The sequence below is a fragment of the Esox lucius genome, chromosome 25 (assembly GCF_011004845.1).
Source record: "Esox lucius isolate fEsoLuc1 chromosome 25, fEsoLuc1.pri, whole genome shotgun sequence".
NCBI classification, from domain to species: Eukaryota; Metazoa; Chordata; class Actinopteri; order Esociformes; family Esocidae; genus Esox; species Esox lucius.
The window spans coordinates 1,087,583-1,101,627 of NC_047593.1; the positions used below are offsets into that span (position 1 = coordinate 1,087,583).

The 14,045-nt window shown below is 47.2% G+C and overlaps 1 protein-coding gene across 1 annotated transcript in view; it reads left to right on the forward strand.

Annotated features, from left to right (window-relative positions):
• stox2a (storkhead box 2a) overlaps window positions 1–13,836 on the forward strand; it is a 123,190-nt gene extending 109,354 nt beyond the window's left edge. Inside the window, exons 3-4 of the mRNA XM_013133049.4 lie at window positions 6,216–8,667; window positions 13,045–13,836. Coding sequence (XP_012988503.2) covers window positions 6,216–8,667; window positions 13,045–13,249 — 2,657 coding nt within the window. The 3' untranslated portion in view covers window positions 13,250–13,836. The remainder of the gene's footprint in view (window positions 1–6,215; window positions 8,668–13,044) is intronic.
• The last annotated feature ends 209 nt before the right edge of the window (window positions 13,837–14,045 follow it).

Consider the following 14,045-nt stretch of genomic DNA (forward strand, 5'->3'; position numbering starts at 1 on the left):
AAGGGGAGCAGATGGAAAATATATACACATGATAATGATGGAATAGGGAACAGGTCTGTGTTATGAAAAGACAACAACAATCCGGGGTTGGAAAATGTAATGCGGTGGCAGCTAGTGTCGTTGATTGCTGGAGCCACAAGAGGCCAGAGGGGGGAGCAGGTAGAAGGAAATATTACACCCATACCTATCTAAAACCGTAAATTGATAAATCCCTGTTATCACTTATCACCAACACAATACAAGAGTGTCTCCATGGGCTGATTTTCAAATATCGGTGATAACGCCCCACAAAATTAACAATCATGGTTTTTGTGTATTCTCAGCATACTCTAGAAATAATTTACAGTCTATAATATCATGCAAAGTCCAAAATTTATAGTGGGAATTCTGGAACACATTATGGTTATTGATTCATTAATACATTTTTTAAATAATGTATCCAATTATTCTTACCAGTTCAGTTGGTAATTAGTAGTGTCATTGTATTAGATGCTTTTATGTGACTTCTAAGGGCAAAGATACATTTCATATGTGATGTTATATGTTCTTGAGTATAATTTTGTGTGAGAAGTCTGGGGTTTGGCCAATATAGTGTGAGAAAATGTGTGTTAGCAGTTGTGAAGTTATGATTTATATAACATTTGGACATTATTATTAAAGTGATCAAAATGACCAAGTCTTCATCAGACCAGTCTTGTTTGCTCCAAATATTGGCTTTGGATTACTAAGTAGAGAGTGTAACAGATGTGTCTGCATGGTTTTATTAAGTGCTGTCAGGTGTGCAATGTGCATTTCAGGTGCAGAGTTCGATCCATTTCAGTGCTTTGTCTTTATCTTTGTCTGAGATGGTAAAAAAATCAAATGTAACCATCCTCAAACTTAAAGAGGTAGCTGTCTGTAAATAGACCCAGACATGGTCCATTTGGTTCTGTGGAGGCAGCTCAGCAATAAACACTGTCTACATAGGATGAGCAGACACAGCAGAGACATGGTCCATTTAATCAGTTCTTAATTCCAGCACTGATTCTGGCAATTAATTGTTTAATAGGAAATTTTTAGGAACTTGGTCAATAAGTATTGTGAATGCATGTTTGATTATTGTCATAGAGGTTAGAATAATCTGAGCATCCCCAAACTCTTTTTTTGTAAACATGGCTATTCAAAACATTCAATATTTTACACCAAATCCTTTTCAATAGGAAATAAAGTACAACCACATATTATTCTCAAACATTAACTGTTAGGGAAGCGTCAACCTAAGCAGAAAAGGCCTGTCTTTTCTAACAGGAGACTTAGTCGGCTAACTCTCCAGTCTGCAATTCCAGTCCAAACTTCTCTCCCTAAAGCAAGGAAAATTTACAGTAAAATAATACCAATGTCGCTACAATAAAAATGAAATAGTCTAAACCACTGTTTTACACCTGGGAGTTGTGAAGAAACATCACTTGTGACTTGTGATTCCTGATTTGATTTTGCTGCTTGGTACTGAAGAAAAGAGAAACATGTCCTGCTAAGCAACATGGTCTAAGGGGACTACATTATACTGTGGGGAGAACATGTATTTGATAAACTGCCGATTTTGCAGGTTTTCCCACTTACAAAGCATGTAGAAGTCTGCAATTTTTATCATAGGTACTCTTCAGCTGTGAGTGACGGAATCTTAAACAAAAATCCTGAAAATCACATTGTATGATTTTTAAGTAATTAATCGGCATTTTATTGCATGACATAAGTATTTGATACATCAGAAAAGCAGAACTTAATATTTGGTACAGAAACATTTGTTTGCAATTACAGAGATCATACATTTCCTGTAGTTTTTGACCAGGTTTGCACACACTGCAGCAGGGATTTTGGCCCACTCCTCCATACAGGCCTTCTCCAGATCCTTCAGGTTTCGGGGCTGTCGCTGGGCAATATGGACTTTCAGCTCCCTCCAAAGATTTTCTATTAGGTTCAGGTCTGGAGTCTGGCTAGGCCACTCCAGGACCTTGAGATGCTTCTTATGGAGCCAATCCTTAGTTGCCCTGGCTGTGTGTTTCAGGTCGTTGTCATGCTGGAAAACCCAACCACGACCCATCTTCAATGCTCTTACTGAGGGAAGGAAGTTGTTGGCCAAGATCTCGCGATACATGGCCCCCTCCATCCTCCCCTCAATACGGTGCAGTCATCCTGTCGCCTTTGCAGAAAAGCATCCCCAAAGAATGATGTTTCCACCTCCATGCTTCACGGTTGGGATGGTGTTCTTGGGGTTGTACTCATCCTTCTTCTTCCTCCAAACACGGCGAGTGGAGTTTAGACCAAAAAGCTCTATTTTTGTCTCATCAGACCACATGACCTTCTCCCATTCCTCCTCTGGATCATCCAGATGGTCATTGTCAAACTTCAGACGGGCCTGGACATGCGCTGGCTTGAGCAGGGGGACCTTGCGTGCGCTGCAGGATTTTAATCCATTACGGCGTAGTGTGTTACTAATGGTTTTCTTTGAGGCTGAGCTCTCTTCAAGTCATTGACCAAGTCCTACCGTGTAGTTCTGGGCTGATCCACAACCTTCCTCATGATCATTGATGCCCCACGAGTTGAGATCATGCATTGAGCCCCAAACCGAGGGAGATTGACCGTCATCATGAACTTGTTCCATTTTCGAATAATTGCGCCAACAGTTGTTGCCTTCTCACCAAGCTGCTTGCCTATTGTCCTATAGCCCATTCCAGCCTTGTGCAGGTCTACAATCTTATCCCTGATGTACTAACACAGCTCTCTGGTCTTGGCCATTGTGGAGAGGTTGGAGTCTGTTTGATTGAGTGTGTGGACAGGTGTCTTTTATACAGGTAACGAGTTCAAACAGGTGCAGTTAATACAGGTAATGAGTGGAGAACAGGAGGGCTTCTTAAAGAAAAACTAACAGGTCTGTGAGAGCCGGAATTCTTACTGCTTGGTAGGTGATCAAATACTTATGTCATATTATTATAAAAAAATCATACAATGTGATTTTCTGGATTTTTGTTTTAGATTCCGTCTCTCACAGTTGAAGTGTACCTATGATAAAAATTAGACCTCTACATGCTTTGTAAGTAGGAAAACCTGCAAAATCGGCAGTGTATCAAATACTTGTTCTCCCCTCTATATTTACTACGTAAATCTGTGGCACCTGATTTCGTATGATATGTTACATTATTTGAGTTTACATTACAATGTTCTATACATTACGAATTTATCATCTTACAAATGCTACTAAAATGTATTATATGTTATGAGTGCTACTACCTCTCCGGGAGCCATCACCTTATCGTGGTGGAGAGGTTTGTGTGTTCCTATGAACCTGAGGGCTGTGTTGTCTGGGCCTTAGTGCTCCTGGTAGGGTTTCCCATGGCAAAGTGGTCTCAGGGGAGGAGCCAGACTAAGAATGGTTCAAAAAAGACTCCATGTATAAACGAGGAAGAGGAGGAGTTACCCTGCCCGGAGGAAGCCCGGGGCCCCCTTCTGGAGCCAGGCCCAGAGGGAGGGCTCGCCCGCGAGAGCCTGGTGGCCGGGTTTGCTACGGAACCCGGTCGGGCATTGCCCGAAAAAGTCATCCTATGGGCCCACCACTCATGGGAGGAACCGCTGGGGTGCGCTGCCATATGGATGGCAGTGAAGGCCAGGGGCCTCGACGGACCAGACCCGGGTGGCAGGGGCTGGCTCTGGGGACGTGGAACGTCACCTCTCTGTGGGGGAAGGAGCCGGAACTTGTGAGGGAGGTGGAGCACTATCAGTTAAATCTGGTGGGGCTTACATCTACTCACAGTCTCGGTTCTGGAACCGTACTCCTTGATAGGGGATGGACTTTATTCTTCTCTAGAGTTGCCCAGGGTGTGAGGCGCCGGGCGGGGGTTGGGATACTCAGAAGCCCCCGGCTGAGTGCTGCTATGTTGAAGTTTACCCCAGTGGATGAGAGGGTTGCCTCCCTACGCCTGCTGGTTGTGGGGGGGGATCTCTGACTGTTGTTTGTGCACATGCCCCGAACAGCAGTTCGGAGTATTTGGCCTTCTTAGAGACCCTGAATGGAGTCCTGTATGGGGCCTCCCTGATCTGAACTCGAGTGGTCGTTTGTTGTTAGAGTTTGGGCGATGGAAGGAACACTTTGAGGAACTCCTAAATCCCACTAACACGTCCTCTATAGTGGAGGCAGAGCTGGAGGCTGATGGGGAAGCATCGTCAATCTCCATGGCAGAAGTCACTGAGGTAGTCAAACAACTCCACAGTGGCAAAGATCCGGGGATTGATGAGATCCGTCCCGAAATGTTGAAAGCTTTGGGTGTGGAGGGGATGTCTTGGATGACACACCTCTTCAACATTGCGTGAGAGTCAGGGAAAGTGCCTAAGGAGTGGCGGACCGGGGTGGTGGTTCCCCTGTTCAAAAAGGGGGACCAGATGGTGTGTGCCAATTACTGGGGTATCACATTTCTCAGCCTCCCTGGGAAAGTCTACTCAAAGGTACTGGAAAGGAGGGTTCGGCAGATAGTCAAACCTCAGAGGAACAATGCGGACAATGAGTTCACTGTACTGAAATGGCCCCCACAGTCACCAGATCTCAACCCAATAGAGCATCTTTGGGATGTGGTGGAACGGGAGCTTCGTGCCCTGGATGTGCATCCCACAAATCTCCATCAACTGCAAGATGCTATCCTATCAATATGGGCCAACATTTCTAAAGAATGCTTTCAGCACCTTGTTGAATCAATGCCACATAGAATTAAGGCAGTTCTGAAGGCGAAAGGGGGTCAAACACAGTATTAGTATGGTGTTCCTAATAATCCTTTAGGTGAGTGTATAAACACAAAAACACACAGGTTGTACAAGGACTAAACAGCAAACAATTGACCAAACTAAACACCACAGCAATACATACTCACATGAAATAGGACAAAGTGAGATGTATGTGCTAAACTAAGTGATGTATGAATGAACAAAGTGTCTGTCTATTAAAAGGGTATGTATCTCAAGAGTGTCTATGTCCATGTGGGGTAAAGCAAAAGAGTCTCTCAGGGAGAACAAACTGACTGGGTTTTTAAACCAGATGTGTGATGCGATTGGGTAATGGAAAAAGGAACAGGTGGTGCAATTAGGAGGGGTGTCCACTGATTGGTCCACCACACAATCAGGAACATAAGGGACACCTGGGGAAATGGCAGGAGGGGAAAAACAGAAACGCACATACAGCATACCTGCATTTATAATAACAAACATCAGTACTTATACAGGAAAAAGGGGTGTGGTAAGATGCTGCACAGCTGTCATATGTCAATAATACCCATTCCCTTTGTTCTGTCAATACCTAGGTTTTACCCAAGGGGCAGGCTGTCCTCCCCAATTAAACCAAGGACCTAAGGACACTGTAGGTAACCTTTTCAACTCAGAAGGGACACATACCATCTGGACAAATAAAAGATACACTGATGGTTTAAACAGATTGACGGAGGACCCAATGATCTACTGATATCATTCAATGATGACCATAAACCAATACTAGTTCCCCCTCTCCCACATTCCTTTTCTTATCTAAATATGGAGACTCAGAACTTTAATTAGTTCTTCAAAGATGAAAAAAAACATGTTTTGAACCAGCAACCTTCCACATTCTAGACAAGAACACTACCCACTGCTCCAGTGAGAAAACCTGTCAGCAAAATGGGCAAGTGGGGTTGTCACAACATACATATGTTTGAAGTGATTTTCTTTGTAATCCTAACCCAAACCATAACCCTAACCTTAACCCCAGTGCTGTGATACGTAACCTTAACCCAAACCCTAACCTGAGCGACCTAACCAAACCTTAACCTAACCTTTTTTGTTTCCTAAACGTAGCCCAAACCTTAACCCTAACCCTAGTGCTGTGCTATCTAACCTTAACTCTAAACCCAGTGCTGAGATACCTTACTTTAACCTAACTTTAACGATAACCTAACGTTAATGATAATTTGATTTAGATTCCATCCTCGCAAAAACTGAGTCATTTCAATAGAGAAAACTGATTAAATATTGTTTATAACAAATGTATGCACAGTACTACCATTCCAATATTTTATCTATACGATTAGAGAAAAATGTGCTGCGCATTAAACAGTAATGAAACCACATGAAAGATGATATTAATGATAAGTAAAATGTACCTGGAATTCTGTTTTTCTGCCTTGACTATAAACTGATGTATTTCCCCCATCTGCTTTCCTCAGGTGTTCCGACACCAAGTTTGGAGATTCTGAGACACACTCTAAACATGCTGGTGCGAGAGAGGAAAATCTATCCAACACCTGAAGGCTACTTCATTGTCACTCCTCAGACCTACTTTATAACCCCTAACCTCATCCGATCCAACAGTAAGTGGTACCACCTAGATGATCGGCAACAGCAACAACAGCATCAGCAGTGCACATCCCCACAGTCGGGCACCATCACACCCTCCACCCCAGGCTGTGGGAGGGAGAGGCCCAACCAGAAGTACCACAGCGACTCCTACAACACATACCGCGATGATACTCCTATCCCTCATGCCCCTGCATATCAGAGGAAGTCTCCCAAAGAGCCCCGGGGAGACCCGCCGTCATATCCTCAGCCACCACCTCCTCCAGGTCCCATTCAGACACCAGTGCCGCTGTCACAAGATCCTCTGACAGACAAGAGCAAGAGCATGGCCCCCTTCCCTTACAAGACTGACACACTGACCAAAAAGAAGGAGGGAAGCAGCAGCAGTGGTGAGAAGCAATCAAAAAAATTTGGGCTGAAGCTGTTCAGGCTAAGTTTCAAGAAGGACAAGCTAAGGCAGCTAGCCACATTTTCGGCCCAGTTCCCTCCTGAGGAATGGCCGCTCCGTGATGAGGATGCGCCTGCCACCACCATCCCCCGCACTGTAGAGATGGAGATCATCCGGCGGATCAACCCAGACCTGACAGTGGAGAATGTGGCACGCCACACAGCTGTGATGAAGAGGCTGGAGGAGGAGCGTGCTCAGAGGAGAAAAGCAACCAGCTCGGCTGAGCACAGTGCACGCAGCCGAAGGAGCCGTGGACACCGGCGGGTGCCTCACGGCAAGTCCCGTTCACACAGCAAGACTAGAGCCTCCCGGGGAGACCCATCTGAGGGCTCAAACCTAGACATGGCCATTGTGGGCAGGGATTACAGCCGCTTTTTTAGCCACTCGCTAGTGCGCTCACCACGGGAGGCCATGTACACCTTGGAGCGGAAACGAAGCAGTGGGACTTACCTAGTCCACAGCAACCCCAATATCACGGAGTCCCACTTCCCCGTCACCCCAGAGTGGGACGTTTCGGGGGAGTTGGCTAAAAGGAGGACAGAGATGCCTTTTCCTGAGCCTTCGAGGGGAACTTCAAGTGGGAAAGTTCATCGTAGTCACAGTCACACTCAAGAAGGTAGGAAGTCGCGTGACGAGCTGCCTGACCAAACTAAGGAGAGGTCCCGCTCCATGGATAACGCTTTGAGCCCTCTAGGGGGAATCAGTCCCTCTTTTATAGGAATATCAGAAGACTATGAACGGAGTCCCGATGAGCGGAGTCGCTACTACACAGATGATGGGACTTTGCGGGCCTCCCAGAAGTCATCCCATTACTCAAGGATCATGTTCTCAGCTGCTAAGTTCAACTCTGAAATGTGTGTGCCTGATGTTGGAAAGGGGAGCTTAGGGAAGGGGAGCTTGGGGAAAGGGAGCTTGGATGAGTCTAGGATCCGAAGTCCACTGGAAAGGAACAAGAGCAGAGACAGCTTGCCAGCCTACAGTGATTTGAAGGGACTCTCATCCACACCCTCTGCAGATGATTACTTCCAGTGCAATACATCGAATGAAACAATCCTTACTGCACCTTCACCTCTGTCAAAAGCAGACCACGACACACTAACTTCATCTGAGGGAATTCGGAAGAGCTCTCCAGCCGATCGTCATACCCCTCACCTTACCTCTCCTCTAACAATGGAATACAAAGAGGACTCTTTGGCAAGAGGGCAAAACGGTTCAAAACAGCCAACACCAAGCCAGACCCCAGAGCCCATGCCTAACAGACGTTTGACCCAACACCAACACAATGCAGATCCTGGAGGGGGAGGCAGTGGTAGCGTAACAGACAAGAGGAAAGAGATCTTCAGCAAAGACACTTTGTTCAAGCCTCCACACAACATATTGACTGCATGCTACGTGGAGGGCAGTTACACCATGGCAGGAACCCTGAGAAATACCCCACACATTAAATCAGCCGAGGTCCTTGAGAACCTAGAGGCCCAACAGCCTTCAAATTCAGTATCTTCCCCCGCTTCTGCTCTGAGCCCCCTGAGCTCCGAGCCAGTGCTCCCGTCAGCCTCAGAACCTGCATTTGACTACTACAATGTGTCAGATGATGATGAGGAGGTGGTAGCAGATGAGGCCTCACGGAAGGAGTCAGTGACAGCAGAGGACAAAGGGCATGGAGAGACTGGAAATGGGTGTGGGGTTGGAACCATGCAGTGGCTTCTGGAGAGAGAGAAAGAGTGTGATCTGCAGCGCAAGTTTGAGACCAACCTCACACTGCTCAGCCCCAAGGAGACAGAGAACAGCAGCAGCCAGAAGTCTGCACACTCGGCACGTCTGGATAGTATGGACAGCAGCAGCGTGACTGTAGACAGTGGATTCAACTCACCAAGGTAAGCTGACTCTAGCCTGTCCACTACAGTAACAATAGGGTTTTGATGAAAGAAAATGCATACTGGATACCACTAAAAATATAAATGTCAACACAACTGGACACAACATTTCATTTTAGAGGTATGATTTTGATAAATAGATAGCAAAAGACTGCATGATCAGTCTGTAATTTTTACAGCATTTACAGGTTTTGAATTTAGATTTAGAATACATTTACAACAAATGTTTTTAACGTTTTTGTTTGGTGACTAATGAGTGACTAATGAGTCACCAAACCTCGGCCTAGTCAATCTAGTCTTGCATTGTTGTTCCTCTGGATTTTAAACCTGATTCTCTAAGCTTTCTATAAAAGTTCCTTTTAGATGTTACAAAAATTACTTTTATCCATAGTTGTGTCATCTAAGAGTGAAACACAGACATTACATTTGCATGCAAAATAACAGCACCTTTTTTAAATCGGGGGTCCCATAATGTCTGGCCAAAACCAAACTTAAAGTGGTCAAGCATGGTACTGTGATGGAAGCTGTACCACTTTAGGATGATTTGATATCATCATTAAAGAAACTCCCTTCCATGAATTGCCACCGTAACGTGGTGGAGGGGTTTGAGTACCCGAGTGACCCTAGGAGCTATGTTGTCTGGGGCTATATGCCCCTGGTAGGGTCTCCCAAGGCAAACAGGTCCTAGGCGACGGGTCAGACTAAGAGCGGTTCAAAACCCTTTAATGATGAATTACATTTCGAGCACCGTGACGTCGCCCGGTATGGCGCAGCCGGGGCCCCACCCTGGAGCCAGGCCCGGGGTTGGGGCTCGTATGCGAGCGCCTGGTGGCCAGGCCTTTCCCCATGGGGCCCGGCCGGGCTCAGCCCGAACGAGCGACGTGGGGCTGCCTTCCTGTGGGCTCACCACCTACAGGAGGGACCATAAGGGGTCGGTGTGGAGAGGATCAGGCAGCAGTCGAAGGTGGGGGCCTCGACGATCCGATCCCTGGACACGGAAACTAGCTCTAGGGACGTGGAACGTCACCTCGCTGGTGGGGAAGGAGCCTGAGATCGTGTGTGAGGTTGAGAGGTTCCGACTAGAGATAGTCGGGATCACCTCTACACACGGCTTGGGCTCTGGAACCACACTCCTTGAGAGAGGATGGACTCTTCACCACTCTGGAGTTGCCCATGGTGAGAGATTGCCCATGGTGGGCTGGTGTGGGTTTGCTTATAGCCCCCCAGCTCTACCGCCATGTGTTGGAGTTTACCCCAGTGAACGAGAGGGTCGTTTCCCTGCGCCTACGGGTCAGGGATAGGTCTCTCACTGTTGTTTGTGCCTATGGGCCGAACGGCAGTGCAGAGTACCTGACCTTGGAGTCTCGGGGAGCGGTGCTGGAAAGTGCTCCGACTGGGGACTCCATCTTTCTACTGGGGGACTTCAACGCCCACGTGGGCAACGACAGTGACACCTGGAGGGGCATGATTGGGAGGAACGGCCCCCACTGATCTGAACCTGAGCGTTGTTCAGTTATTGGACTTCTGTGCTAGTCACAGTTTGTCCATAACGAACATCATGTTCAAGCATAAGGGTGTCCATCAGTGCACGTGGCACCAGGACACCCTAGGCCGTAGGTCAATGATCGACTTTGTTGTCGTTTCATCTGACCTGCGGCCGTATGTCTTGGACACTTGGGTGAAGAGAGGGGCGGAGCTGTCAACTGATCACCACCTGGTGGTGAGTTGGATCCAATGGCGGGGGAGGAAGCTGGACAGACTCGGCAGACCCAAGCGTACTGTAAGGGTCTGCTGGGAACGTCTGGCCGAGTCTCCTGTCAGAGAGATCTTTAACTCCCACCTCCGGCAGAGCTTCGACTGGATCCCGAGGGAGGCTGGAGATATTGAGTCCGAGTGGACCATGTTCTCCACCGCCATTGTCGAAGCGGCCGCTCGGGGCTGTGGCCGTAAGGTCTCCGGTGCCTGTCGGGGCGGCAATCCCCGAACCAGGTGGTGGACACCAGAAGTAAGGGATGCCTTCAAGCTGTAGGAGTCCTATCAGGCCTGGTTGGCTTGTGGGACTCCTGAGGCAGCTGATGGGTACTGGCAGGCCAAGCGGACTGCAGCCCGGGTGGTTGTGGAGGCAAAAACTCGGGCCAGGGAGGAGTTCGGTGAGGCCATGGAGAAGGACTGGCCTCGAAGAGATTCTGGCAAACCGTCCCGCGCCTCAGGAGAGGGAAACAGTGCCCTACCAACGCTGTTTACAGTAGAGGTGGGCAGCTATTGACCTCAACTGGGGATGTCGTCGGGTGGTGGAAGGAGTACTTCGAGGATCTCCTCAATCCCGCCGTCACGTCTTCCATTGAGGAAGCAGAGGATGAGGGCTCAGAGGTGGACTCGTCCATCACCCGGGCTGAAGTCATAGAGGTAGTCAAGAAACTCCTCGGTGGCAAGGCACCAGGGGTGGATGAGATCCGCCCTGAGTACATCAAGTCTCTGGATGTTGTGGGGCTGTCTTGGTTGACACACCTGTGCAACATCGCGTGGCGGTCGGGGACAGTGCCTCTGGGATGGCAGACCGTGGTGGTGGTCCCTCTTTTTAAGAAGGGGGACCGGAGGGTGTGTTCCAACTACAGGGGGATCACACTTCTCAGCCTCCCCAGGAAAGTCTATGCCAGGGTACTGGAGAGGAGAATAAAGCCGATAGTAGAACCTCAGATTCAGGAGGAACAGTGTGGTTTTCGTCCAGGCCGTGGAACACTGGACCAGCTCTATACCCTTTACGGGGTGCTGGAGGGTTCATGGGAGTTTGCCCCACAAGTGTTTTGTGGATTTGGAGAAGGCATTCGACTGTGTCCCTCGCGGCATCCTGTGGAGGGTGCTTCGGGAATATGGGGTCCTGGGTCCTTTGCTAAGGGCTGTCAGGTCCCTGTACGACTGAAGCAGGAGCTTGGTCCACATTGCCAGCAGTAAGTCAGACTTGTTCCCAGTGCTTGTTGGACTCCGGCAGGGCTGCCCTTTGTCGCCAGTTCTGTTCGTAACTTTTATGGACAGAATTTCTAGGCACAGCCAGGGGCCGGAGGGTGTCAGGTTTGGGGACCACACGATTTCGTCTCTGCTCTTTGCAGATGATGTTGTCCTGTTGATCCTTCAAACCAGGACCTTCAGCATGCACTGGGACGGTTTGCAGCCGAGTGTGAAGCGGTGGGGATGAGAATCAGTACCTCCAAATCCGAGGCCATGGTCCTCAGTCGGAAAAGGGTGGCTTGCCCACTTTAGGTTGATGGAGAGTGCCTGCCTCAAGTGGAGGAGTTAAAGTATCTAGGGGTCTTGTTCACGAGTGAGGGAAGGATGGAACGGGAGATTGACAGACGGATCAGTGCAGCTTCTGCAGTAATGCGGTCGATGTATCGGTCTGTCGTGGTGAAGAAAAAGCTGAGCCGCAAGGCAAAGCTCTCAATTTACCGGTCAATCTATGTTCCTACTCTTACCTATGGTCATGAGCTTTGGGTCATGACTCAAAGGACAAGATCCCGGATACAGGCGGCCGAAATGAGCTTTCTCCGCAGGGTGGCTAGGCGATCCCTTAGAGATAGGGTGAGAAGCTTGGTCACCCGGGAAGAGCTCAGAGTAGAGCCGCTGCTCCTCCACATCGAGAGAGGTCAGCTGAGGTGGCTTGGGCATCTGTTTCGGATGGAGGGACTATGTCTCCCGGCTGGCCTGGGATCGCCTCGGTGTCCCCCTGGAAGAGCTGGAGGAAGTGTCTGGGGAGAGGGAGGTCTGGGCATCTCTGCTTAGACTGCTGCCCCCACGACCCGGCCCCAGATGAAGCGGAAGAAGATGGAGATGGAGATTAAAGAAACTATGAATTACGCTTGATAAAAGACAAAAATAATGCATAATGTCCGTGAGCTGTAGCTTAAACAAGTCACCATAAAAATATTTTAAAAGCAACAACTGGCTGAGTCAGTGGCAAGCATTTATGCAGTTTAAGAGGTCAATAGTTTTTTCACATAGGGGATTTGTGTATAGTCTATTTTTGTTCATTAATAAGTGTGAAAAGGCTGTGTTGATTTTTCACTTGCGTTTGCTTTTTTAAGTAGGTTTTGTTGAAGATCTGACAAGTGTAATACAATTTTATATTGTAACAATCTCACTAGAAAACAACATTCACAAGTTAGCATCTTTAAATGGCATACCCAGATAATCTTAAAGTAACTTCTTACAGTTGAGTCATTGAGCTACATAGAATTTGTTTCATAGGTATGGGGATGACATTTCATGCATATTAATATGGGGACATAGATTAAAACTGAAACTAGAATATTAAGGCTTTAACCCATCTCTGCCTACCTTCTACTCTCAGCATTTCACAGTCGTGTCTTACTGTTTTTGCAGGACACGTGAAAGCCTGGCGTCAAACACATCAAGCATAGTGGAGAGCAATAGACGACAGAATCAAGCATTGAGTCCAGGCCACATGGGCACCACCAGCATTGGCCCACCGTTCAGCTTTCGTGCCATCCCAGAACCCCCGCACACCGCACAGCCTGAGAAACTACAGAAATCCTCCACATGTCTGGCATCCATTACCAGCGTCTGACCTGACATAAAATACATATAGACATACAGACAGACACCAAGGCCTGAGGATGGAGGTGGTAGCTTATTAAGGAGATTGTCAGGACCATTGGAGGTCGGGGTAGTGGGGTTGGGGTTGGGTGGGTGGAGGAGGTGGGAGAAGGTGGTTCACATTGTGCCCTCATCTTCCCCTCACCCACCCATACACACAACTCCATCAAGCCCCAGAAAATTAAACTATTACTGGGACTGTTAACCACACAGGCATGGCTTCCATAGACTGTTCCCACAGCTTCAAAAATGTCACTGCATAAAACAAAACTGAAAAATCAACAAAATAACTAAATAATACCAACCAGATTTATTTTGTCTCCCACTGCAAGACTACCAATCAGGAATTATCTTGATTTTAATTATATGAACTTTGATTTTGTTTATGGGATGGATTTCCAGATTCCTCTTGTTGGTATAGAAAAATGTTGATGAGTTTAGGATTCAAGTCACATTTGGGAGAATCAGTATTTTACGTTATTCCAATCCATGTCCAATGAAATGTTTTCAAGAATTACAAACAGTTCATTAGGATAATAAAGCTTATTTGTATATTGATGTTGATTCACAGTATTAAAACAATGAAGGTTTCTTAAGAGTTAAGAAGGAAGTGAAAAGGCAACATATTTGAGGTGTCAATATGTGTAGTACGATGCAAAATAGGCTATTGTAATTCTATCCATACACTATAATTTATTCATACACTCATGTATTTTTTATATACCAAATACTTGGGAAGAAGTCATTAAAACCAATAATATTTAAAT